We start from the raw sequence: 26,735 nt of genomic DNA, 5'->3' as shown, positions 1-26,735 counted from the left end.
TACTGGAACCCAGAAGTGCTGGAGAGCAGGAAGCCCTTGGCTTCAGGCACAGTAGAGGGACAATGGAGAAGAGACCCTGAGATGGAACCAAGACCCTGCTCCACGGAGCATGTAATCTCTACCAGCCTTCAGCAGCATGCCTGTGGGAAGAAGGGCTCCAGTTTCTGACCACATCCAGTTCTCCAGCCTCCACCCTGAAATAATGAATGCTTCTTTCCTTCTGCAGCACTGGAGCGCCCTGTCACTTCCCAGGGTACCACCTTTTGTTCAAATCTTGAAGGATGCTCCATGTGGAGAAGCATTGAGGACTCACACACTTGTGTATAGACAAGGAACACATAAACACAGCCAAAAGGAAAGAAATGTAGTATCACCGGTGACAATAGGGAAAGCTGTGGTTTAACCACAGACAACCTGGACCATCCAAAGCTATCTTTCTGGTTGTCATGTCTCAATCACAGTGACCTAGCCACACAGAGTTTAGCCAGAGTCAAAGCAGAAAGTCTATTCATTTGCAGGAGTTAATTAAAATGAACTCTTGGATATGGAGACATCACCTGCCACCCGGGCTTATTTCTCCTAATATAAAAATGCAAGGACCGTTGCAAATTTCTTTTGGTTTCAGCAGTTTTCTTATCACATAATTAAAATGTATTGGGGAAGCTCCCCTTGCCTTTATTATTCATTTAAATTAGCACGAAGAGGTCAGCTGCTGTGTTTATTGCTGGGTGTTACTCTGGCTGGAGATACTCAGAGAGTAAGCAAAGGTCATGTTGGCTAAGCACTGATCCTGCAGTGCCCTTCATTTACTCCAGTGCCTTAGATCCTCACCTGTATTATCTTTGTGATATCCAAGGATGATGATTTCTGTTCATTTCCAGCTGGACTGGATTCCATGAAGGTAACTGGTCTCAGACATTGCCCCAAAGAGCACAAAATGTTGAAATTTGGGCTGTGTTGGGAAATTGTGCTCTTACTACAGAATGCCAAAGCCAACTCTACTGTCACAGTGTGTCCCTTATGTGCCTTCCTTATGGTCCCTTGGGGACGGTGTCTCTTTGATGTCTATCCTTCAGGGCTCTGCATGTTGCTGTCATCCTCCTGTCTCCTCACTCATCTTTGGGGAGAGACACACACTCATGGAGTGTTTCAGGGAGGCAGTGCAGAGGTTCTCAGTGTTGCACTTGGCTCTGCCATGAGTTTTCCTCATCCTGTGCTTTATTTGTATTCAAGGCTGGACAAGCTCCTCATAGCAGAAGAAGCTTTCCCTCTGCTCCAGGGGAGCTGGAGGCATGGTAGGATGTCCCCCCAAGCCCTTTGTGCTTCTGCAGGGAGACAGAGGATTGCCAAGGCCTTCCCCTTGGCTTTCCTGCAGAAAGGGGCCATGCGAGGAAGAGGAAGGGCCAGTCTGACTCCACACAAGAGCTACTTTCCTGAGCAAGACAAGGAGAAAAACACCCTGCAGAGCTTCAGTTTTGCAGCCCATTTGCACTGACCAAATACAAATTGCTACATCGTGCATCTGAGGAAAGACAGGGAAAGGTCCCCCAGCTATGGTCCCCCAACTCTTCCTAGTTTCACAGGAGCACTCCACACTTCCCTTCTCCATGAGTGCCAGCTGGCAACTCACTGGTCTGCAAGGAAAGGCAATGGCTGGGAGCAAGGGAATGGGAAGGAAGGGTGCAAAGGAGGAGAAGGTGACCCTGACATCTGTATTCACAGCACTAAGTGAAAACTGTTAGCTTTTTCCTCGCTGGCAGCACCCTGTCCCCTCTCTCATCAGATCTGCGCACTCCTCTGCGAGCTGGCACAAAGGAGAGACATACTCCAATCCAATTTGTTACACTTCCACCTTCCAGAGAAAGGGGGAGGGAGGTAAAAAAATCTCATTATCTTTATCAAGCCTTCCAATCAGGAGCAGCGGTAAATGCAAACTCAGGAGACAGCTGCTGTGAAGCTTTTATATTTCATTCAGCAGATAGTGTATCTTTTTATTGCACGCAGGAATTACTTCTTTTTTCTTTTTTTTTTCCTTTTTTTTTTTTTCTTTTTTTTTTTTTTTTTTTTTTTTTAAGAAACAACCTTTCTATTCAACTTGACTCGGAAAAAGGAATTCCAGGGGCCTTTGATAAAAAGCTGCTTCTCTGAGCTGTAGCAATGCCTGGCTAGGGAATGACTGTGGGGAGATGGGGACATGTCTTCCTGCACCTCAAATACGTTAGAAAACGTTACACCCTCAAGACGCCCATTGAACAAAGGAGAAAAGTGTAACAGAGAGAATATTTTTCAGGGGTAATTGAAATACCCAGGTGGATGAATATGTGCCAGCTCACTCCAAGTGCCTTCATTTGAGCTAGTCATCATCAGTTACAGCATCCTTTACAGGCATTTCTACGTCATAATGCACACAATCCATTTCAGCCAACTGCTCATGCCATATACTGTGCTTCCTACTCCTTTCCTAAATACCCAAAGTCTCCCGTGAAGGGCTGTGAAAAGGTTTGTGGCTGACTTTGCACAGCAATGGCGTGTGGAACAAAAGCATGTGGCTTACCCAAGCTTGATGCCTATTTCATGACCACTTGTGCTTGTGGAGGATTAGCTTGAAGAGCTGGGGAGGGGTGCCTTTAGTCTTTTAAGTATTTTTTCACTTCCCAGCAATTTCCACGTGAGAGACAGATTGGCATGGAAACAGGAGAATAAACTTTGTCTGTATGCTGCAGGCACCAGTACAGCCAGGTGGGTAAGAAACAAAAATGGGTAAATGTCTAGTATGTGATGATCTCTAGGAAGAGAGGAGAAACTCAGCTCTGTTTCTGGGGTGGAGAAAGGACCGCCATGGCTGGGGGAAAAAATGTTTGTATCAGAACACATAGATGGAAGATGCCTGTGGAACATTTCATCCTGTATATGGAAGCTGCCTGCCTCACTGTATATATACTAGAGTTAGACCCAGTTTAAATGCCTCCTAAAGGCTGAACCTCGCATCCCAGCACCGCACCACACGGAGGCAGTGAAAGCTGGCCTGACACAGCTCACAGGAGCCTAAGGCAGCATCACCGAGTGGAAGACAGTCAGCCTAGCAGCTCCCATCACCTCAGCCGTCCCTTTCAAAAAGCAACTGAAACACGGGGAAGAGTGAATGCCTCAGCATGAAGCCAAATTCCTGGTTTGTGATCCTCACACCATAATGCTTTCCCAAAGGTGGGGTATTTTATTTATGGGGAGGGCTTTAAAAAGTAGTAATAACAAAAATAGCCACTGTAGAAAGAAGCCTTTACTCAGGGGGCTGCAATTTGGGCTTTGGACTAAAATGTAACCTCAGGGTGTCCAAAATAAGTGCTTTCAGCTGACAACCCCCTCCATGAGTTGTCTGGGTAACTGCCAAACATTATGACATTTGCGACACATACAAGTCACTCTGCCTGCAGCTACCCTGCATTTAACAACTCAAAACAACTCATTAGCTTGTTTGCTTTCTTCCGTGTGAGCAATCTGGCCTTAGCATAGACAGAAAGCCCAGAAAATTTTAATGGTAATAGAAAATGGTGTTGTTGTTTAGAAAACCATTGATTTCAAGGCCATATTACAGTCATCTGCTCTGACCTACTGTTTTGCACGGACTGGCAGGGCTGATTCAGCTGCCTTTGCAGTTCTGAGGATTCAGCCTAGGGCTGAGAGCTCTGTGCTTCTTCCTAATGGCCAGCAGTGCTTTCTGCTCTCCTCTTGCTGCCTTCACTGTCGCGGAGGGATGCCAGGTGCCAACATCTTTTCCTGCATAGAGGCTGGGCTGGAGCTGTGGCTGGATGTGCATAACCTCTTTTTCCTGCTTTACCCATGCCAGCCCTGCTCCTCCCACCTTGTTAGCTGCTGTGCTAAAGGATCCTGCAACTATATCAGTGCTGGCAACACTCTTCTACTGGATGAGGGGGGGTGTGTGTTTTGTTTTGGGTATTTTTTCCCCAACTGCATCATCAATGCTATTGGGCAAACAGCTGCTCATTAAGCAGTCTCCTGTCAATATGGACAAGTCTGTCATCTGAGGGGTGCACATGCTCATAAAGACTTTCTGGAACTTGCTGGTCCTCAGCACTACTCAGCGGGCCACTATTTCTTAAAACAGCAAGAATCCTGGATGCAAAATTGTCAGTCTCCAGCTGGGACCCTGCACACACACACTTTGGTATCTGTCAGTTCTCAGAGCTATAACAAAATCTGTGGACTCTGGTTTATCCCTGGCATTTGCAACATGCAGGTGAAATTCCTGCCTCCCTTATGGATGCATAGTTCATCCCTACAGCAGAAAAAACCACTTTCCACTCACGCCCAGTCTGAGATCCAAACGTGATGGACTCTGTGGCCACCATCCAGTGCCAGACAGATCAGGAGATCTGGCTGTAAACCCCACTCCTCCGGTCTACTGTGCCCTGGCACCCTGCCCTGTGTGCCCCCATGCTCACACTAGCACTCACCATTCCCCTGCTGACTCAGAGCAGCTCCAGAATTATCTTTGGTCCTTTCTTGATGATTTATATGATCTCTTCTTTACCTCTGCAGGTTTTGGCAGCTTGTTTCATTATTCTAACTGCCTTTCACGAGCAGGAATCTTGCTGCAATTTCTGTCAAGAATCCCCTCCTTCCCCAGACACATGCACACACATATAGACACTTAACTTTAATCCCTGACCTCTCATTCCTGCCTCCATTATTGCTGTGAATTGTTTCTTGGCATCAGTTCATCCCTTCTCCTTTTGGTTCCTCTTCTACTTTGCTGGGTTTTATAGACTCCATCATTTTCCACTCAAGTATCTTTCACTGAAGGTCACTGAGGGCAAATTCTGGCAGGTACAGCTACAATGCAGTCCCCAGTACCCTCCCCAGACATCTCAGCAATGCCCCAGGAATATTTTCTACATTCTTTTGTAGTAACTTCCAGGTGCAATATCACATCTGCCTCTGGGCCCCAATTAAGGCTCACTCATTCCAGCATCCTTGCTCCAGATCTTGGGCAGAAATGGATTTTGGCCTCAGAGGCACCCCAGCACTGGGCTGTACAGCTCCCTGTGTGCCCCAGAGCTCAACAACACAACTGCCTAGAAATGCAAGTGAAGTTGGTGCTGCTCTTTCCACCCTCCGAGCAGAGCAATGCATGAAGAAGCAAACCACTGAGAAAAAAAAAAAAGCATGAATTCATAAACAGAAGGACTAATCTTTCCTTAAGACCTCCTAGTCCTCTGCAGAAAGGAAACCTCAGAGCAGCAGCTCCCAGCCCTGCTGTTGGTGATGGGGTGCTGGCTGGAGAAGGAAGCAGTCAGCGATGAGATAGATGCAGCCCACTGAACAGAGGATGCTTCATCCCCTTTCCTGTGCCTGGACAATGAGTAATTAGTACTGCATGGGCTGTGACTATCTCAGCAAGAAGATATATGTAATCCAAACCCTCACTACTCGGAGAAGAGCTAGGAATAAATCTCTGCAGCCTGAACATTGCTGACAACACCACCCTGGGCAGGGTTTTTTTCCAGGGGTCTTTGGCAGGGCAGCGAGGATAGCCCCAGCCATGCCTTTTCCATACCCTTATCCAAGTTGAATTCTGAGGGCAGAAAAGCAGGATGGCTACTGGCCTTTGTAAGTCCTCACTGCCAAAGATTTCACAAGCCAGGAGCATAATGCATCAATTTAATTAGTCTCTTCTGCCCTCTCACCATTGCTGCTGCTCTGCCTGGCACAAGCACCAAAGGCACACTCAGTCTGGAGAGGTGGCACCTGCCCCAGCAAACAGTGTCTGGACTGAGTGTGGCTGTCTCCCATACCCCTCTCCCCCCTGCCCAGGGGCAGTCAGGGCCTGTTGTGCACTCACATACCCAAGTCCATATCAGCAGCTTTGGGCCGGTGAGAGCATGGCACATTCTTGAAGATGGCATCGAGGATCTTCTCCTTGACCTGCGTGATGGTGTCACAGTTCAGGATCTTCACTGGGATCTCGGGGCTGTTCACGTTGTCAGGGTTCACACAGCTCAGGACCTGAGAGAGAAGCACCACACATTTCACAGCAGCACGGGTACCCTGTGCCTGCCCTTCCTGCAAGTCTCTGCATCCTACAGCCAGAGGGATCTAGGGTGCAATAAGGGGAAAAATGTGTACTGAGAGTATTCTCTCCTACAAGAGGGCACAGAGATATGGTTGCACACAGGAGGATGCCATGTACCCACGCTTGTGTTGCTCTCAACCCCTTACCTCTGCCTGTGTGCAGTGAACTAAAGGTAACTCAGCATCTGGCTCTCAGCTAAGTGCTGTGGGCTCCCAGATGTTGCAGACAGTGACTTAGGGCTGATGTGAAGTTTTTTTCTGAACCTGTGTCTCATGCCACTTATCTCTGTGAGATGAAACTGCTGTACTTGTGGGAACAGTCCCTTAGATTTGAGCCTCATCCCCTGGACATCTTCGCTATACCTAATAACAGAAAGACCATGAATACCAGCTTAGGTTCTGGTGCCTGCAGTAAAAATGGCTTTGACTCAAATGGTACCAGACAATGGTCATTGACACAGTTTTCATAGAAACCATTAAAAATGCAACGAGTCCTAACCCTGGCTGGAGCTGAACCGATATCCCAAGGGCTCTCCAAAGCTTTTCTTGGGCTCTGACTCATTCCACACTCCCTAGAGAGCTGGTGAGGTGATGTAATTCAGTAGTGGCCTCCTTGTATTGCCACCTCACTTTGACAATTCAGGTAAAAGTGCTCTTCAGTCTCTTGGCCTTAAGTTTGTACATCCTCTGCACAGCCACAGGACTGACCTACCCCCTTCTCAGAAGAATGTTATTAATTTGAAATGCAGGGCTTCTTAAAAAATGAAACACAAAACAACAACCACTTCTGCTTTCACATTTAGAATAAGAAAATTGACCCAACTAGAGAGGCCCCTCGTTTCTTAGAAGGAGATTATAATTTTCTCCAAAGACTCTGTCCAAAAGTAAATGCAAAGCATATGGGATGGTGAGGAAGTGGGGGATACCTTAAACACATGCACACAGTGTTTAACATCAATCTGCCTGCTAACTTTGGTCCATGTCTATGTCGAGCTTTCTGCTCCCTTCTGGTTACAGGAGTGTGAAGTCTATAAACTTTTATAAACTTAGCACACCTTTGCACTTGGAAGGAGTGTTCAGTGATGCTCCTGGCTATATTCAGTCATTAAATGTTTCTGCGCCACTTCTACAAGTGCAGACATGTTAGTTTTGGTGCCTCATGACCGATTCTACCTTGACAGTACATTCCCTTTCATGGCACGTAACGGGTACTGGACTCTCCATCACTTTCTGTCTTAACCTACTAAGATGCAGTGGGATCTCAAAGTGGCTTGAAACTGGGTGAAACCATATCAGCATAATTACACATTGGCTCACCAGGCTCCCTTTGGTGCTGTAATGCTCAACTAAGAGGGACTTGTGAAGACATTGCTTACAAAGAGCTCTGTGATCTTTCTGGATGAAAGGGGAGATGTAAATATGAGATATTGATTAGATCATAATGCTATTATTTATATGTCACTTCCAGCAGTATTGAAGAAGCATCAATTCAGATAATAATAACAGCACAGATTTACAGTTCTGTGGCATCTTTCATCTCAAAGGATCACAGAACTATGCATAAAAAGCACTGTTGAAATTCATCCAGTGTTGAGCTTATTAGCTGATCTAGCCAGCTGCAGCCCTCTGGGGTTATGCCTGTTCCTTGCCTGCAGAAACCTCTTCCTCTGCAAACTCCTCAGGTATATCTAAAAAATAAACACCTGATTGCTGGGAGCCTCCATGGCGTTAGGTTTATGGTTGGACTCAATGATCTTAAAGGTCTTTTCCAACCTAAATGATTACACACTTGTAGGGAAATGAAGCAGTGATGGCAGGTTACGACAGCTTTTTTGAGAGTGCTAGGGGGGTCACACGTGATTCTGGAGACCAAGACACTCTGCAGGTCTCTCTCAGTGATCCGAGCTCAGCTGAGATGAAATGAGCTGGTGCCAGTCAGATCAAGCTCTGTGGTGTGATTCACATCTGATGCAAACACCTCAGGTTCAGTTCCGTTCCCTACATGAAGGCACTTAGTGGTCTTTAAAATAAGCTGGGTGACCCTACCAGGCCAACACCTGGTCCAGAAGACCCAATGTTTCCTGCAGGTGCTGACTAATGTCCATCACACCAGTACCCACCATGCAGTGTGGTACATCACCCAGCTGGAAGCTGGCAATGGTAATTTGCTCTTATAACTTGGTTGTCCTTGAATTTCACAGCGTGCCAGCTTTGGAAGGTGGCAGAAAAAAAATCTGCCTGAGTGAGCCATGATCATTCATGGCCTGACTACAGTAGTCCTTATTTTCCTCTTTTCCATCTCATTTGGAAGAACAAGGAGCAAGGGAGACGACATTTCAAAGGACTGTGTAGAGAGAACTTTGATCTTGAGGCTTTCAAGCATCGATGGGAACAGCTGGTAGTAGCTGTAAATCCCTGAATCCCAGGGTGTTCAAGACAGTCAGGAGGCTCCTCACAACATTTTAGGTAATTCAGGCATTGCTTACAGAAACCAGCACCCTTCCCAGAACACAGTGTCTTTGACATACATGTCCCAGGTTTCACATCCACTCTCGGTTGGTGTTTTCCAGCTGTTCTCTTGTGAAGAGCTGAACTTCGTACAAAGACTTCGGGTTTGCAGGGTACATCCGTGTATTGCACACACTAAATGGCTAGGTTTTGGAGATTGTCACGGACCCGATGGAAGTCATCCTTACACCACAGGTTGAAAATCTCTCCTCCCCTTCCAACAGACTGAAGTTCCTCTCCTCATTCCTCATGCTCTACGCAATGAAGAGAGAGATTCCTACCACTTCTGAGGGAATCCTCCCAAAGTTTTCCTCTGTTGTAAGCCCAGGCTTCTATAGATTGTCCATGGAAGGGGATGACTAGGAGAAAAAGAAAATCTAAGCATTTGCTTCATCGATTTAGCAGAGTTCAGATGCTTCAGCCTCAATGGAAGAGAAAGCTTTGCCCTGTGTTCCACCCAGAGCTGTTCTTATAACAACCAATGTAAGACAGAGATGCAATTCCATTGCTCCTGCAGTGCTGCTAAGCTATGTCAACACAATCTTTGATGTTAACTGGTGGGGAAGAGATCCCTGAGATGGCCTGTGTTGTATTCCTACATGATTAGTCACTCTGAGAGAAGTTTTGTGATGCTGATATGAATGCATTCACTGTTACTCCATCACTCGACGGCCGCCTTTGAGCCTTGTGGGGCACAGCTGGCAAGGTGGATGGGGGGAATCACTCAAGAAGATGCAAATGTTTTGCTGCTGAGAGGACACCAACACTTGGCACCACTGTTCTGTCATGCATTGAGGTCTGTGTCAGTATGGTATAAGGACAGTGCCAGTTATGGGGTCAACGTGAAAAGGACTGGGAGCAAGCAAGGCTCTCCTCTGTGAGCCCTGCTCTCCCACTGACTCTCTATGACCTTGGGGCATGTCATCTCAATTGATTTGTGTTTATTGACCTTTTCTGATATCCTTGGGCTTTTTTCGCTTGCCAGCCCTTCCAGCCATGAGCTGTCTCTAAGTCTATACATACATTCAATGCTTAGCACAGCTAAGCCCTGATCTCCACTACAGATTACTGGCATTTAAATATTAAAGGCACAGTTTGTGATTACTCATATGGTCACCCTGGCTCTGAGTTCTCTGAGGTGATTGAGTGGTCTGCCTTGAGACCAAGACATCACTACAATTTCTGTCACAGGGACAGACATCTTTCTCTCCTTTCTAGATTGGGCTAAGGAAGGTTCTAGGGGGCAGGCATACAGCAAGGCTTGGCAGCAAAAAAAGAGAAGGACCCGAAAAAAAGCCGAGCATAGGAGAGCTTTCTGATACCTTAGTAGTGGCTTCCTCCTTGCTACCAAAATTCCCTGAAAAGCCTTAACTAAAGTCAGCTGGAAGTATCCTTACCCATCTGGAATATGTTGTCAGGAGAGATAATCCAATGAGGCTCTCAGCACTGGAGCCACTGAGGTGTGCAGGGACCACACAGAGCATGCCACTGCTCAAGATGTACTGGGCAGCTCCTGCCTGCCACCCCCAAGCACTAATGAGCCAATACTCTTAGCAGCTTCTGACACACGTCGAGGTCTTTGCTCCCCTGCATTATTTGTATCAACAGAAATGAAGCTGATGCAGGAGATGGATGGTCTCTCATCTCCCAGTGACAGCAGAACAGTGGCAGTAGGGAATGAGGTTTCGCATTTGAACTCTTGTTTAGTGAATGGTTAAAAAATCATGGATTCTGGCAAAGGCAGATGGCAGTCAGCAGGGATGAGATCTTCCTGTCTCTCATAGATGGAATAATCTAGCTGGGTTTTTAATAACACTGCAGACCAGAGATGATGAGCACTGGCTGCTAGCGAAGACATTAACACAAGAGGGTGTTTCTCTGAGGTATACAGCTTGGGAGAAGGCCTACTGTTTAGCTGCAACACATTTATTCTAGCAAATCACATCTGTAACTAGCTTACTTTCTCCTGGACTGAAAAATCCCTTGTGAATACAGACATTGTTACAGACTGCAAAGACCCTGAGACACTGAGGGCTGCTGCCTTGGAGAACTGCAGGACATGGCAGACAGCAAATCTGAGCTATCTAGTTTGGACAAACCATACCAAAACAATCTAAATTTAGTTCATGAGGTGTGTATTATAAAATCAATAATTCCAAATGTCTGAATATGCTCCGTCTTCTTTTTTTCTCGCTGGATGAGTCAATTTCTCTGGATGTGCTTTTCACTCAAACTATATTTGAAACCATGTTTTAAAATAGTTGGTCTTGATTAATGAAGCCTAAAGAATAAATGCCTTTCAAAAGAACCCCCAGCCTTATCTTTCTGGAATAATGACAATAAAGAGCCTGTTTCAATGCATTCCACTGCTGGAATTGTTATTTAACTCAGTCAGGAAGTCATCTAGCACTCATGAAACGTGACCAACCCAATGAATTCTAGACACACACACTGCAAACTCACAGTGGTGACCAGGTGTGTTTGGTAGAAAGCAGGAGACATTGAGGGAATTCCTGTATTACGAATACTGAATCAGTTCTTTCTTTATTCCATTGCTATATATTTTTAATAAAATATGATGGACTGCTTAAGGAAGGCAGAAGAAGGACAAAATGAAACAGAAATAAAGAGAAACAGAAAGAAAGAACAATCCTATTCATAGTCTGCTTCTTCTTAATCTCCTTCACCAAAGCTGATCTCTGTAAATCTGCTGAGATTCCTATCGGGGTATATTTGTCTGCTCTTGAGATGTAAGAGGGAGAGCTGATTAACATCAAACGACACAAAGCGAATGGAGGAGAGCTTTGTTCAGGCTGATGTATAATTACTACCCTTTGCTGGCTGCTTTATATCAAGCCTAAAAGGATCGGAGGGATTTCCTTTGGTGAAAGTGATCACTGTGTCTGCATTTTTCTTCTTTTTGCTCATTCTCTCCATGTGAGATCGGGCCTTTGAATTACTAGACAACCACACGTAATAGAAAAGAACTACGCTGCTGATTTAATAAAAGTCACGTTTTTAATACACAAAACAAAATCGTAGTCTTATTTAAGAATAAAGTCTAGCCTCCCATCAGACTTGGATTCAATCAAAGCTCAGCTTTAGACTGTCTGTAGTTATTGAAGAAAAGCAGGCATTTCTAGCGTTAGCCCACCTGAGCTAAGATCTAAGACAGGTCAAGGAACTAACATCGACTGGACACAGCTCTCAAAGCTAGCTAAAGTTAAGTGAGATGTACATCCCTCAATTGAAGGCACAAATAAAATAATCTGACAAGTTCAGAGCATCTCAGCACCATTTCTGAGAACAAGAATATGAGAAATAAAGAAATTACAAGGATCTTTGAAGATTTAGACAGTTTTCTTCTTCCTGCAGAGACTTAGAAGCTCAGTGGATTTAGTGTATCCAGGAAAATGTGAAGGCCCACAAACACTTACATTAAGAAGAGATCTCTAATGCTCCTTAATTGATGTTCTTTAATTAGGTGGGGAAAGGATGTAATTTCAGAGTAGAAGCTAAAGCTGCACATTTGAAATTGCATTCTGGAACACATTGCCCAGAGCAGCTGTGGCTGCCCCATCCCTGGCAGTGTCCAAAGCCAGGTTGGACGGGGCTTGGAGCAACCTGGTCTAGTGGAAGGTGTCCCTGCCCATGGCAGGGGGGGTGGGAGCTAGGTGGACTTTAAGGTCTTTTCCAATGCAAACCATTCTGTGATTCTATGATCCTATGTCTTTCACTATGCAGACAATTACATTTTGAAGCAAATGACTCAGTGACAGGGATTAATTTTCTTTCCCTTGAAATCTTTAAATCAAGTTCATTTTTCTTTGACTTGTGCTTGCTCAAGAGGAATAGCTGCATTAGTTCTAGAGAACATATAATAGGTCCCTTCACTGTGTACCTCTAATACATTCCTTGATGCTGAAATCTTCATTGGAGAAACAGATATTTTTTTTTTCCCTCTGGTATTATTCTAGAGAAGTTCCTTGCAATGTAGCCTCATAAAAACTGTTTTTACTGTCACTTGCATAAGGACATAGGCTTTGCACTGACTGATGCCCACAAGGTCTCAGACATCTCTGGGCTGGCCGTGCCCTGAGCTGAGTGTCCCTGGGATCACACGTGTCCCGCGGCCAAGGGGCTGGTGCCCACCTGCCTGAGCTCCGCGCTGGGGACACCCGGCACGGCCAAGGGCTGCCGCCCCGGGCAGGCGCTGCCCAGCAAACACCAGCCCTTGGTGTGCCCGGGCTGGGCGCTGGGCAGCTCTGCCCTGGTGCTGGGCACCGGGGAGAAGGGAGCGGGCGGTGGGGTGGCCACATACCCCTGGGGGTGCCGAGAGTGAGGAGGAAGAAACCCCACCGTGGGCATCATGCCCCTGCCAGGGGGTGACAACTTGCAGTGACAACCCCACCTTCCTAATGTAGGAAGACTATTACATTTGACTTACAACTCAGAGGGATGTTGGAAGGGTGGACGTCACTCCAGGGAAAAGGGTTAGATACTGGGAAGCATTTTGTCTAACAGAACAGAGTAAATTGCCCATATCTATTGTCTCCATGTTCACAGGCCTATTCATGATACAAGGTTCATGCTTGTCTTCCAATGCTCCTGGACCTCAGCTAATCCAAGGAATGGTAAAGGATTGGCACTGTCAGCCTACCCAGCTATAAGTGCAGATGCTTTCAGAGAACAGGCAAGGCCTTTGGGGAGCTGAAGATGCTCTGGGCACAATGGAATTAACTTGGAAGCAGCTGTCTCTGCAGATCTGCTTTGCAAGCAGATGCTGCAGCTATCAACCTTGCTGTGTTAGGGGATGCATCAGGGGTTACCCTGCTAGGTTGCAAGAAAGAATTGTCCCAGAGGGTCACCATGCCCATCACTGGCTTCTTTTCTCGAAATCCACTTTTTCTAGAAGAGGCTGGACAAGCCCATAGGAAGGTGTCCTCAGAGCACTCACCAGTGTCTTGTAATCAATCTGCTGTCGGATAAGCTTGTCCTCACTCAGTGAGTACCGGGCCTCCCCAGTGATCGAGTCGATGGGACCCTTTTCCATCTGCTGCTTGATGGCACAGAAAAGGGAGAAGAGAGGTTCGCCAGCACACTCCTGCAGGGGTGACAGACAACCATGAGGTGAAACAGGAGGAGCAGAGGTGAGAACCCAACCTACACAGCATCTCAATAACTGCCACGATTTGCCATCCCCAACCACTCAAGATAAATGCATCAGTGGGAATCAGTTTATTCCATACATCCTAGGAAGAGAGGTGACTCTCCACTTCCACAGAGTACAGCCAGCCCTCTTGAATGTCCTCTCATGGGACAGAGGTGCCGGTGCTCCCTGGCAATGCTGGGGCTAGCAGAGCCTTGTAGGAGCTGTTCAAGTGATGGCCACCAGGCCAGAGCTTTGCACTGGAGCAGGTGGTGGGATGGGTCTCAGAGGAAGACAGGTCTGAAAGGGAGATGGGCTGCTGATGCCCCATCCTGGGTGTCTGGTCAGAGTCAGCAGTCCCCCTGATCCCTCTCATTCTGGAGGCAAATAGGGCTGCTCAAGCAGAAGCACCTCCATGATCCAGGGGAGGTGAGCCCCTGGATCTGTATGGTTGCATCAGTGATGTCAGATGTGTGGAGCCCAGCACAGAAGAGCAACAAGCAGCCCACAGGCAGGGCCAGCAAAGCACACTTCTCCCTAATTTCTCATTCCTATCATTCGTACTCCCTGCACTCATCTTCCCACACTTTTCCTAGCCTCTCCTCCCTTGCTGCACTCCCTCTGCACATTTGCTGTCATGCACTCTTCCTCAGGCTTCTTCTATTGGCTCCCTTCCCCTTCATCCCTCCATCCTTCCTCCCCTCCTCCCCACCTTGCCCTCTCTTTCAGTGTGTCCAAACTCAACGAGCAAGGTCATTTTCCTCTGGTGTAGATCCCAGCAAAAACAAGTTAATAATCTGAAGCAAAGTGGCCCCTTTCTCAGTTCCTACACCTGTCTCCCACTTAATTAGCTTATCTGCCAGCAGCATATTGCTTCTGTGTGCCTGTCTCTTGCCCTTATCAGGCCTCTGTTCAGGCTAAGGCAAGAAGACAAGTAGCTGAGTGGGGTGAAAAAAGCCTATTATAAAAGCAGTTCTTTAGGGAGTCACCTCCTTATATCCTTTCCTTTCAGCTGAAAGCAGGAATCTGATACTGAAGTCACAGAAATTACCTTCCAGGGACCTTCAGAACTTTCCCATGTGTTCATCCTTGGACTGGTTGCACCTGGGAAAGGCTCAGGGGAATGGGACTGATTTATAAAGCCTTGAATTGCCAGGCAGAGGATGGCCATGCTGTCCAAACGGGGCTGTAAGGTCCAAGGATATCTAGCAACAGCACTGGGAATGAGGGAGATACAGAGCCCAGCTCTTGCCAAAAAGGCTGGCTCCAAGTCTGGTGCCTGCACAATCAGCGTGCTTGAGTTCAGTGTGTATCCCCATGGGGAAACTGTCATCACCCAGCATTCAGCGGCAGGTCTCAAAGGCTGGAAGACTGTTTTTCACTACACACCACCACAAGGAGACCCCCCAGGAAGAACAAAAGGGCTTCAAGGGGTGTCTCAAGTCCTTTCACTCTTTTGCTGATGGTGTCCTGCAAAGCCAGTGCTACCTCCCCCTCCCACTGGCATACAAAGCAGCAGCAGCCTCAGCCCATACTGGGCTCTGGATGGAGCAGTCAGGTTGACATGGGGTGTTGTGTCCAGCCCTCTGTACTTAGATCGCGCATGGCCTTGCCCAGGGCAGGCTTGAGACAGCCTAATGCCAAGAAATGCTTGGGCTCAGGCCTAAATTAAACCAAGCAGGGTTATGGTTACAGTGTGTGTAAAGCAGGTAAGTATGAAGGAGACACTGGGTATGATGGAGGCACTGGGCCTCAGCACTGTTCTGCAGTTCTAGTCACTGTCTCTGTTCTGTTCTTCAGAACTCAGCAGTTCTGAACCGGGTGGGAGGAGATCTCCAGCCACTGTGCATTGAAAATATGGGTCACCACGTAACGGAGATCTGAGCCTGCTAACAAAAGGAGAGCATTTTCAATGTAGGTCTCCAACAGGCTCTGAAATCATTCACGTTTCAGCACTGACCCTCAGATTTCACCTCTGTACAGGAGTAAGACTGACAGGCTGCCTCTCTAACAAAGTGTCCTTCTTTGTTCTCCCTGGATCAGGAAGCAGTCCCTCTCCCATCAGGCAGTGAGCCTCCTTCAGAGAAAAAAATCCTTTTCCTTTATACCCGTGAAGTTTTTGCCCCAACTAAACCTCACCAACAAGAAATGTATTAAAGCAGCTGTTCATCCAGGCATGCTGCTCCTCTTACCTTGAGGAACTTGTACAGAAGGAAGGTGAACCAGTTGGTGAGCATCTTCTCAGCCACAGACTCTGTCCTAAAATCAGCCAAGGAGAAAAAATAAATTGGAAATTAATTAGTCAGGCTGGTCATATCAAAGGGCTAGTCAAAGATTGGCTTTGTCCATCTTACTGCCCAGATCTTGGAGCCCTGTGGAAAGTCTGGCATGATACCATCAGGATTAAGCGCATCCTAGGTTCTCTGCTTTTGCTTTGCATGTAGGAAACCTGCAGGCAAATCCTTACTGCCCTGTTGATATCCCTGTGACTAGGGAAGTCCCTGTATGTCTGTTTCCCAGTTTCTCCATCAGTAAAAGTGAGATGACAACGTTTGATGGAACCTTCTCAGAGGAGCTCAGGGAGGATAAAACCGTCAGATATGAGGAGCTGAGAGTTAGGCTGTATGACAAGCAGGCTATATAAATACTGAAGGCAGACAGCTCTAAATCACCAGAGAATAGTTATCTGGCTCTGACTATCTCCCTGGCATTTGGGAGTGATTATAGTCTTCAATGTGTCAATGTGGTGCATTCACAGAACCCATCCTCTTGCCCTTGAACACTCTGTTCTCAATCAAACAAAAGTCCATATCGAGTCTTCAGGGTGAGCTTCTCCTACAGAAGGACTGACTAAGACCTTTAAGCGTGTTGTGGGCACCAGGAGCACAGGATAAACCTGTGTTGGTTCCAGTACATGCACTGGTGTTGATCAAGAAGAAAGCAAGACTCCCTGCCTGGATGAATCACAGTTAGTCTTCCTTCTGGCTATCACCAAAGCCATGCAGGGGTTCTTGCTTAGGGCTGCAACTTGCCTTTTAGGTTCCCTTCAACATAAAGTTAATCTTGCTTCCTTTGGAGCGTGACACTTGCAACAGGAAGGGTTTGCATTGTTGGAGCTATATGCATGGAACCAACCAACAACCTTGCCTGAAAGCAGTGCCCTGTTACACCAACACAAAGCAAGTGACAGTCCCTTCCCTAGCTAAATGCAGTTCATCTTTAGCCTGGTTTCCACAGAGATTCTTCTGTTCTTGTGGGCAAATCCTCACTTAAATAGTGAGGATGGTGCAGGGAGGAATGATAACAGGGGTTTTCTGTCACTCCTCTTTTCTTGCTTGCAACCAGAGAAAGGTGATACGGTCCCAGTTTGCTACCAGATTAATGCTGTGTTTCCTTTGCTTGCAGTGATCACCACTCTGTCTCTGCCTAGAGACTGCCTCCATCCAAACCAGCCTGTTTGCCCTGTATTTCCCTCGGTCAGTGTCACCTAGCTGCTGTCCTCCATGGGTCATGTTGCGATATCAGTTCCAGCAATACAGTGCTTATCTTGGTCTGAGCTTCTCTCAGGGAATATCAGCCAGAAGAGTGTTCTTTCTGATGCTCCCTGGTGTGACACCTGGAACCCATGGCATGGTGCAAACAGCATTACCATGAAAGAAAAGAACTGAAATGCCATTGTGGTGCTGCTCTCTGCCCTGACAACCTTGATCGCTTTGAGGCTGCAGGTGTCTTGTGGGACAAACACTGGACACAGGTGAGGTGGGAAGATCATTCAGGCCAGCTCCTTCCTCCTGCCAAATACCCCCAAAACCAACATTGCAGAAAGTGTTTGAAGATTCCCTTCCTTCTGCAGACTCACAGGGAGGGAGGGGAAGCATCAAGTTGACTCCACCCGCTTCAAATAATTGTCTGAGGACCTCACACCAACATCTGACCCAAGGCATTGAGCTATTCACATGTTCATCAGGACACTGTCCTGATGCTGCTCAGTGCAGGACCTCCATCTCAGAGCATAAACTCAGAGTGTTAAAAAAACCCAAAAAGTCAGAAAAAAGTCAGAGATGTCTCTAACTTCTCCTTGTGTTTTCAGAGCTTGGAACAGTGGAAGTGCCTTCTTTGTTCACAGGCTCTCTTTCCAAGGGCCACATTTCATTTCCAAAAAAGAGCACTAGAATTAGAAAAGAGCTGGAAGAAGGAAAAAGAGGAAAGTTGGGATGCTCAGGCCAAGACAGGAATGGAAAAGCAGGGAAGATAAAAGAGATGGAGAAAGGGGAAGCAGAAGGAGAAAATGAAGGGAGGAGACAGTTGGAGGGAGGCAGTGCCATTCAGCATCAGAGGAGTAGCACAAAGAAGCCTGGGGACAGCGGAAGCGAGGTCACCAGCCAGGCTGTAGGGCTTGAATCACATTGGGGAGTCAACTGACACCAAAGCAAAGTCCAACCTCTGCCCCTGGCATTGCTGCCTTGAATGCCAGGGAGTGCCTTCTGCTCCGTAGTGGGCAGACAAAAAGCCTCCCTGCAGGCACCACAGATCTCTTCCCTGCCCAAGCCATCTATTGTAATCAGCTGAGGACTCCTCAAAGTTGCCTTTCAGCAGTGGCAAAGGCCATTCATCTCCAGAAGTCTCCACTGATTTCACTCAGGGTCCTTGAATCAGAAGGGATGGTTCAGACTCTGAAAAGGAGATGAATGTGATCCTAAAGGGAGAAGAGGCAGCATTTCCCTAGGCAGGGAAAGCACATTAATGACAGAGCAGCAGATTTCTGTACCGAGGGTTCCCATGGAACTATGGAGTGTAGACCTTAGACCTGGTCAAGAAGCACTAATCCAAACTTGTGCCCTGTATGAAACCTGTTCTGTTGTCCTGCTCAGCTCTTCTACTGTCTTCAACAAGCTCCCAGCACCATTGCTTAGGGAAAGACAGGCAATGCAGCTGCACAAAACTCTCCAGGTATCCATAGTTCACTCATGAACAAGAAACAAAGCAGGGCAGTCCACATCCCAGGCAGGAGACATCAGCAACTGACTGACTTATTCACCAGGGACATAATACAGCCTCTTCCATGTGGTACAGGTCCTACAACTGCAACTGGAGAGTTCAGGTCAAAAGGAAACATAAGCATAAACAAGCATCTCAAGCACACAAGGAGACCAAAATAAGGACGGAGAAGCATGGGCTCTTCCTGCCCTTACAAAGCTTTATGGAAGATCCATATTAAAATCCAGAGGTAGTTTTGTTCTGTAGCTTTTAATCATTGACTACATTTTTGTTAGGGAGGAGATGGAGCAAGATCTATAGACACACTCGCTCAAAAGCGTGGAAGAGGAGAGTCCTCGAAGAGGAGGCATGCTCTGTCAGGAAGTCTGAAATGAGCTGGGAACTAGAAAGGGAGAGCGATTCAATCCCCATTCAACCCTGTCTGCCTTATTTAACCCTCTTGACAAACAGCTTCATGGCATATAGGGTCCCCTGAGCTGTGGCTGTGTACCATCCTGATTTCACACCCTGCTGCACAAACAAAAATCGAGCAGATTTGCCCCTTTCCTCCAGATGACCAGCATGCTTATGTTAGTGGGGCTCAGGCTGCCCAGGCCAGCTCACTCCAGCCCCAGGCACCCTTACCTCCGGAGCAGCAGCTTGGGGTGGTTCTTGCTCTCCAGATTTTTGTCTATGAGGTCAGCCAAGAGCTGTTTGAGGACATCAGTAGCGTACTCCAGCTTACTTTGCAGCACTGTCATGATCAGTGAGGCCACATTACCACGGTCCCGCATGGAGAAGCTGCGCTGGGACTCCAGCGTGCGGATGAAGGACAGCAGGAAAACCTTGTTGTTGATGAGCTGGGCAAAGAGCTTCAAGCCTTTCTCCACTCGTTCCTGCCTATAACCAGGGACCTGCACAAGAAGAAAGGAAATTTATACCTTTCCCTCACTATCTGCTGTCAGACCTCCCTGAATTGGTCACACCTCCTTTGCTACCTCTCTGCTCTCATCCCTCCAGCTCCTCTCCCTCCTCCAAATACAGTTTAACATCAAGAAGTAGTCAGTACTGAGACAGGGAAAAGCTGCTTCAAACAGCAGAAACAATAACAAAAAAAAAAAAAAGAACTTGTATCTAGCAGGCAAGTGAATCCTTCCTTCTGTATCACAGGATAGTCCTGTAAAAAGGAAGAGAGTCCATACATAGTCCATACATACACCATCTAATGATTAGGAAGCCTGAGACATCTCCTTGCCACAGTCAGATTATTCTTGTCCAGTCCTGTCTTTTCCTCTTTTAACAGTACATCAAAACTAGATTGCTAGTGCCTAGATGTGGTACCATACCATGTTATATTTTTATTGTGGTCAAAGTGAAGTCTCACTCTAGCTTTACCTAAAACCTCTTTTTTACCCCTGAAAAAAGCCTGCTTACAGAGATTCGGGGTTCAGCTTTAAGAAGCTATGACAGGCAGCAAGAAAGTGAATGGGGAAAAGACCCTGGGGTCAGGTTTTGAGTAGGTGAAGAGATGCAGTGAGGCAGTGGCTGAGTTGGTGGTCATGCAGCTGGGCCTTGGTTTGAAGAACTAGGTATATGAAGGTGTGTGAGGACACCCTGAGTTGGGATGTGTCTTGGAGATCCCACTGCAGTAGGACCCCTGTGCTTGGGAGCTGAGATAGTTTAGAGACAGAAAGGTTGATAAGTCTGTAATATATTTCTCAGCTGTGGAAGGCTGGTGAAATAGTTTTTCTATAGAACAATTCGGGACATCAACACTGGACCCCAGGCTCCACAGTCTACAGCAGGCTTTACCATTTCCCATCCTTCTGGCTACAGCAAAAATGGAGCCTAAACAGAAAACCCCAAACTCATTCCTTCATGTTGCCAAAGCTGTTCTAGCCCTTGAAAAAGCTTTCCTGAAAGCTAGAGGATCTCAACATAGAGCAACATGTGTCGCTGTGGGATGTATGTATTAATAACCAACCGGATTTGGCACTTTAATCCAAAACAAGTTGGCATGCTTAAACAACCAAGTAATGCAAGGGCCCTTAAAAAGTCATTACTTTTTCATTCTGGAAATTAAAGCTCTTAACTCTTTTTGTATACAGCAAATAAATTACTTAGTAAATAGCTTGAGACAACCAACCACTACCACCCATCCCACGAATAATTATTTTTAACTCACTTGCTTGAACATTTAATATTGTCTATCCCCGGGTTATTATGGAGAATTAAAAAAAAAACCAAAAAAACAACCAAACAAACAAAAAAAAACCCAAGAAAAGTATTTTGTACTGCATCTGGAAGCAGTTAATTGGCAAATGAGCTGGAAATAAGTAAGACTGCTCACTGCGGGATCTATGCTGGGGCCTTTTGCCATAAATAGCAACTCCTTCTAGGTGCTACAGAGGAGGGAGCAGAATGGGAGCTGCCTTCCCTGATATGTTGGTATCCAAAGATGTTGACACTGAAAGAGCTGTTGAAGCTTTAAAAAGGATTAAGGGGGGGGGAAAAATAGTTGAAGGAAATGAAAGGAAGACAAGATCAAAGGTGGCTGATTGAAACATTAGCTCTGTGTCTCTCTGTATGTATCTACACATGGGAGCATCCATGCTAAAACCTCTGTAGGGGTCAGGTGCTGTTTTGTGGTCAGCTGGCTGAGGTTAATGAATATAGGGATTGAAATTGGCTGTGGGTATAACGAAAGTGTTTGTGTGTGCGTATACGTATGTGAGAGAGAGATTCATCACCCCTCACCTCTTGTGCTTATTTGTTGTGAGCCCCTCTTCCTGAGGGAAAGCAGCTCGAAGCCACTCTGCCTGCACCCCAAAGGCAAATATACACAGTAGTCAATGAGTAACAGCCTCCTACCCAATGCCACAAGTCCTCCTTGGGCTTTTTCATGGTTCTCTCCATACGGTTTGATGAATTTTGCCTCTCCTGAAGGGAAGGAGTAAAGACAAGCAGGCCCCTCTGATTACGTAGCCAGCCAAGCATGGTATCGCCTGCGCCAGCTCTTGGTCCTCCTTTCTGCCAACTAGCCCCAGTTGTGGCCTCCAGCAATCTCACCAGCCCACGCCAGAGCCTCTCTGAAGCTCAGAGCTTGCCAAAGACCTTGCAGAGAGCTCAGGCAATGACCCTCTGGCCCTGGCCATGGTGTACCCCTGCTTCTCTGGCCCAGGTACCCCTGGAGCACAGCCTGTCATCTGCCAAAGCCTGAAGCAGTTTTGCAGCATGGGAAGACCTCACCCGGGGTCCCATCAAATTCCTCATCGCCAGTGAGGCAATGCAGGCTGAGTGTAGACCTCAGCAGTGCCAGGCCATGTCTCACTGTTCTCCCACTGCTGTGGTCCAGGGAGTTCAGGTGGAGGAGACAGATGTGGACAGGGTATGGGCAGACTGATGCTGTGGTTTTCTGACCTCACTGCCAACCACAGGGCACAGCAAAGGCAAACCTTCTTCAGCAACAGCAGGTTATTTCTATAGGTGTTGCTACAAAAAAAAAGGCCTCTACGTAGTATAAGTGTCATTCAAAGCTGGAGTGACCCAGGCAAGTGCGCTGCTCTGCCATATAACTTTTTTTCCTGGCCCCTGCACAGCAGGAACTTTCAAATCCAGCCTAAAAAAAACCCACAAAAACCCAGCAGGATGAAGACCACAAAGAAACTTAATGCAGTTGCAGTAGACCTAATGCACACAGAACTATGAGGCTCTTCCAAACAGGTGGATGGTCAAACAGAATTTAATATTTAAGATAGCAGAAATCATCTTCCCTTTTCAACCTGGATTTTCAGTGAGGCGCTGTCACACCCCTGGCAGGATACAGCATTGTAAGCCATCACATCCCCACCACTGGCATAACATCTCTTGCATACAGGAGAGAACAGGGAGGCATGAGAGAAGCCAAAGCAGGAGATGTTGATTTCTTACCTCCAGATCCCTCAGGACTGGATGATCTTCAATGCCAGGGAAAAGCACCCTCATGGTATAGGTTCGGTAGTCAAGGAAAGGGATCCCTGCTCCATCCAGATCGCTTGTCAGCTCATGAATATCTGTCTGTAGCTCTGCAAAGGCTGACACAAAAAAGGAACGACTCATGCAGCCATGACAGTACATGTCTCCCTCACCATGATGGGGAAGGCCCTCAGACCCACAGGAATGAGATTAAAGTAAAACTGGAGAAGAAATACATGGAGAGGAAGAAGAAGGTGGACAAGAGCAGTCCCACCTTTTCTATAACATAGCCTTTCCCCAGGGACATGTGCCAAGGTTCTCCCTGAACAGTGAGTTAGCAAATGCAGTTAGGACAGGGTGGAGGAAGGCTGGGCTCAGGTAAAATAGGCAGTCAGATTATGTCCAGGCTTGAGCCATACCCACAGGGCTCAACGCTCCTTTTGTTCGTGATATTTTGGCTCAAGGCTTTGTGGCTGGATGCCTCTCTTCTACTAACACTGACACAGTGTCAGCTTTCCTTCCTCATCCTACCTTCTTTGCACTCCAGTGCCACCCTGGACTCCAGGTTGTCCATCTGCATCTGCAGACGTTTGAGAGTGAGGTCGCTTTCTCTGGATTTGCGCTTGTACGCAATCAACACAGCCACAATGAAGATGATGAGCAGGCCACCGGCCACTGCAATGCTGACAATAGCTGGCAAGCTGAGAGGGCTGTCTGGAGAGATGTAGACCATCCCTGGGGAGAACTCCATTCCTCCTACACGAGCCTAGAGGGAAGGCAGGGAAGAGTTACACCGAAACTGTAAAACAAGCAGGAAAACAGAGGAACTCCATCATCTCCCTAACTAAGGCTGAATGAAGACCTCCCCTTGTCTCCCAGGCTAAATGGATCATGAAGTACTTGGACAGAGAACAGCTTAAAATTGCCTGAAATGTCATATAGAAGCACCTCTGTAGACAGAGTGGCCATGAACCCAACTAATAAAGGACTTGTGATGAAGCAAATCTCACCAATTCCAATGTCCTGGCTACATATCAGTTTGGGCTTCATTCTGGGTTTTCCATTCCCTGTCCTGAACAGCTATGTTGTGCTGGACTGTCCTGGTGACACTTATTCCCAAAATGCACACAGGACGCTCAGCTCATGCTTGTGGTTTGATGGGTCCTAACCTCACAATGGCACAAGGGACATCTGACCCAGACAGCTAGCACAGAAGCAGTCAGTGCAGCGAGAATGCAGAAATCAGAGTCACAATTTGCTTTTGACTCTTCAACCAGGGAAAACTGTATCTGGAACCCACTGGGACAGGAAAAAAAAAAAAAAAATCACAAAACCCACTGAGCCTGAACCTTTACAGCCCCTCTCCTAGCCACACATTGGCAGGGTGGCTGTAGATGCTCACCAGTGGGACAGGGAGAGAAATACAGCTCTTTGCTCTCCACGCACTCCCAGAGGTTCCCAGGGCTGCTGCTAGCCTCTGGAACAAGCTGCTGTGTGAAGACCTTGCTTTTAACAGCCAGAAAGAAACTGTGCAATCGGCACTGCTTGAAGGCCAACAAAATGCTCTGTTGAAGCAAGTCTGTCAGGAACCCAGTTTTACAATGCGAACGCTGCTCCCAACAGTAATGCCACAGGGTAATGCTTGCTTAAGGCTACTACAAGGTTGTTCAAAGCTGTTTGTAGAGTAGAAAAAGTTTGAGTGGCAGGGGGAAAAGCACTGCTGACTAGCCTGAAGTATAAAAAGAGGCTTTGAGGAGTGTGCAGTCTTAGGGGAGCACTGGTTATAGATCAACACAAAGCTAGGAAGATGCCATGCAAAGAGCTTGAAGGATCGTGACTTGGCAATGAGCCCCATCACTCCTGCCAGCTGACCTTTGTCGCAGGGAGGCACAGCAGGCTTTGTACAAAGAGCAAAATCTTGCTGCTGGGCAAAGGTGCAGTCAAGACCTCAGGACTACGTGCTGTTCCCTCCCACTGCAATTGGACCCATTGCAGCATGTACCTGAACCTTTTTCTTCCTTCTTTATGAGGAGCTCTCCCTTATCATTTCCAGATCCCACAGCATCCCAGCCTGGCATGTGAAAACACCCTCTACATCCCAGCCTGGTGGCTAGCTGTCTCCTCCGTCCCACTGGCTCTCAGTTACTCAGTCTGCCTCCAGCCCGCCTGCACATGCATCAGTCCCAGGCCTCAGCACAGGCACCCACTTGGGCTTCCTCTCTAGGCTCCAGGAGGAAGAAACTGACCCGAGGAGGAAGGATTAACTAGCAGGAGAGACTACGAAGCAGAGAGTCATGAATTAATGAAAAGTTTTCCAGCTGCTTTTGCTCCTCACTACTACAAGCTTTGCAGGGGACATGAATCTGTGTGACCCCGCAACCTCCTAGAAATTATTCTGGCCCCAGTTACAGCCTCTGAGATGTCTGGTTTGCTCTAGCAGCAGCAGTAGCCTGTTCCTCAGTGGGTCCTGGCCAAAGCCACCTAGCTGTAACCCTTATGTCTTGGACAGGACAAAAGTGAATGTCTGGAAAGATCTAATTACTATCCACAAGATCCCCTCATGGCATTTGTGGATGGGCTTTAGAAAGATAACAATGTCTGCAATGAGAAACAGAATCAAACCTAAGCTCATCGGACCAGGCAGTAGAGTTTCAAGATGACCGCTCCTGTACCATGACATTGATGACTTGTAGAGCATCTTCAGTGGCCAAGGAAAAACCTAGCACTCATTTAAGTTGAGGATGCAGCAGTAACTAGCTTTCCCATCTGTTTCAAGATGCAAGGCCCGACTCACCTATAAGGCCTGCGCAGGGCAGAGGTTTGCTGTTGGTATGTGGCATGCTCAACTGGGAAGACAAACTGCCAAACTGACACGCTAATCTCTGCACTGGAAGCTGTCGCCTTTTGCCCTAGACCACTGTCCCAAATCCTCCCAGCAAAATTTGCTCACCAGCTTGCACAATTTCCTTCCTGTCACAGTGGATCAATAAACAGATTCGTCACTTTTCATTTTTTGTTTCTGACAGTGGCCCTTTTCCCCCAAGCCCTGTAGTCAGATAAGTTCATTCAGGGAGTATCAGACTAGAATCAAAAAACCCCATCCCAATCCCCAGTGCAGGTCTGTCCTCAAAGCTTGCCGAACAGCCTGTCTCCATGGGTGGGAGTCTTCTCACCAAACATTGGACATGCACATCTAAGTTAGACATTACAGCATGCTTTCAGAGTCAATACAGAGAAAAAGCACTTTTAGAATGTGATTTATGCGGGCAGCTTTTGACACCTCCTTTAACATTAGGATGAGTCGTTTTATTCAGTGGAAGTTCCCATTTCTCTCCATTAGCTATAAGGAGATCTAGACTCATAGAGGTAGGTGTCTAACAAAGTTAACCCCAGTACATTCCTCTCTAAAAGCTGTTTCAGCACTGCGAAGGTCTCACAGTCCATGAATAAAACTGCCATGTTCTGAGGGAATCTGTCACTTGAAGAAGAAAGCCTGCAAGGCTGCAGTATTATTGTGAACATCTGAAAGAAAAATAAGCAAATATGTAGATACAGCCTTACTTTATCTCCTGGGCCACTGAGTGTTTTATAAGTGCTATTTATACCTTCCAGAAGACTGCACATGAGCCCTCCATCTTATCAAACAAAGTTTGGCCACCTGCTAGGCCTATTAATCCTGAATTTGTTCTAAATGGCACTATGGCAGAGCTCAGTTTTGTCCAGCAAAGTCTTAGGGGTCAGCAGTTCAGGAGTTCCCGTTGAGCACAACTTGACTGTGGCAGTGTCTATCCTAGTGGAAGTTTGCCCTGGCCAAATGTAAGTGTCTACCTTAGGATGAGATCAACTGTGCCCTGAACTTCAGTTGCTGTATTTGACCATCTCTCCATTCACTATATAAAGAGTCCAGTGTGACGTTCCATACGTAAGTGCCTACATTAGATACCAGCAACCCTTCAAAAGTACTCCGCTTCTTCATTGTAGACCTTCCCCAAGATACTCATGTATCTTTCTCATGTCTCTTTGATTTCCTTGAGACAGAGCTTGGCTCTGAATTTTA

At 47.0% G+C, this 26,735-nt stretch overlaps 1 protein-coding gene across 2 annotated transcripts in view; it reads right to left on the bottom strand.

Moving 5' to 3' along the window:
* PLXNA4 (plexin A4) overlaps positions 1-26,735 on the bottom strand; it is a 455,595-nt gene that overhangs the window by 25,770 nt on the left and 403,090 nt on the right. For both annotated transcript variants that reach the window (XM_040595348.1, XM_040595349.1), the window contains exons 20-25: positions 23,210-23,444; positions 22,655-22,797; positions 19,370-19,638; positions 15,940-16,006; positions 13,556-13,702; positions 5,865-6,024 (exon numbers count right to left, since the gene is read on the bottom strand). In XM_040595348.1, coding sequence (XP_040451282.1) covers positions 5,865-6,024; positions 13,556-13,702; positions 15,940-16,006; positions 19,370-19,638; positions 22,655-22,797; positions 23,210-23,444 — 1,021 coding nt within the window. The remainder of the gene's footprint in view (positions 1-5,864; positions 6,025-13,555; positions 13,703-15,939; positions 16,007-19,369; positions 19,639-22,654; positions 22,798-23,209; positions 23,445-26,735) is intronic.

This window comes from Falco naumanni, chromosome 5 (genome assembly GCF_017639655.2).
Source record: "Falco naumanni isolate bFalNau1 chromosome 5, bFalNau1.pat, whole genome shotgun sequence".
Taxonomy (NCBI): domain Eukaryota; kingdom Metazoa; phylum Chordata; class Aves; order Falconiformes; family Falconidae; genus Falco; species Falco naumanni.
Note: the sequence above shows the minus strand (reverse complement) of the source record. Positions and strands in the feature narration are given on the sequence as shown.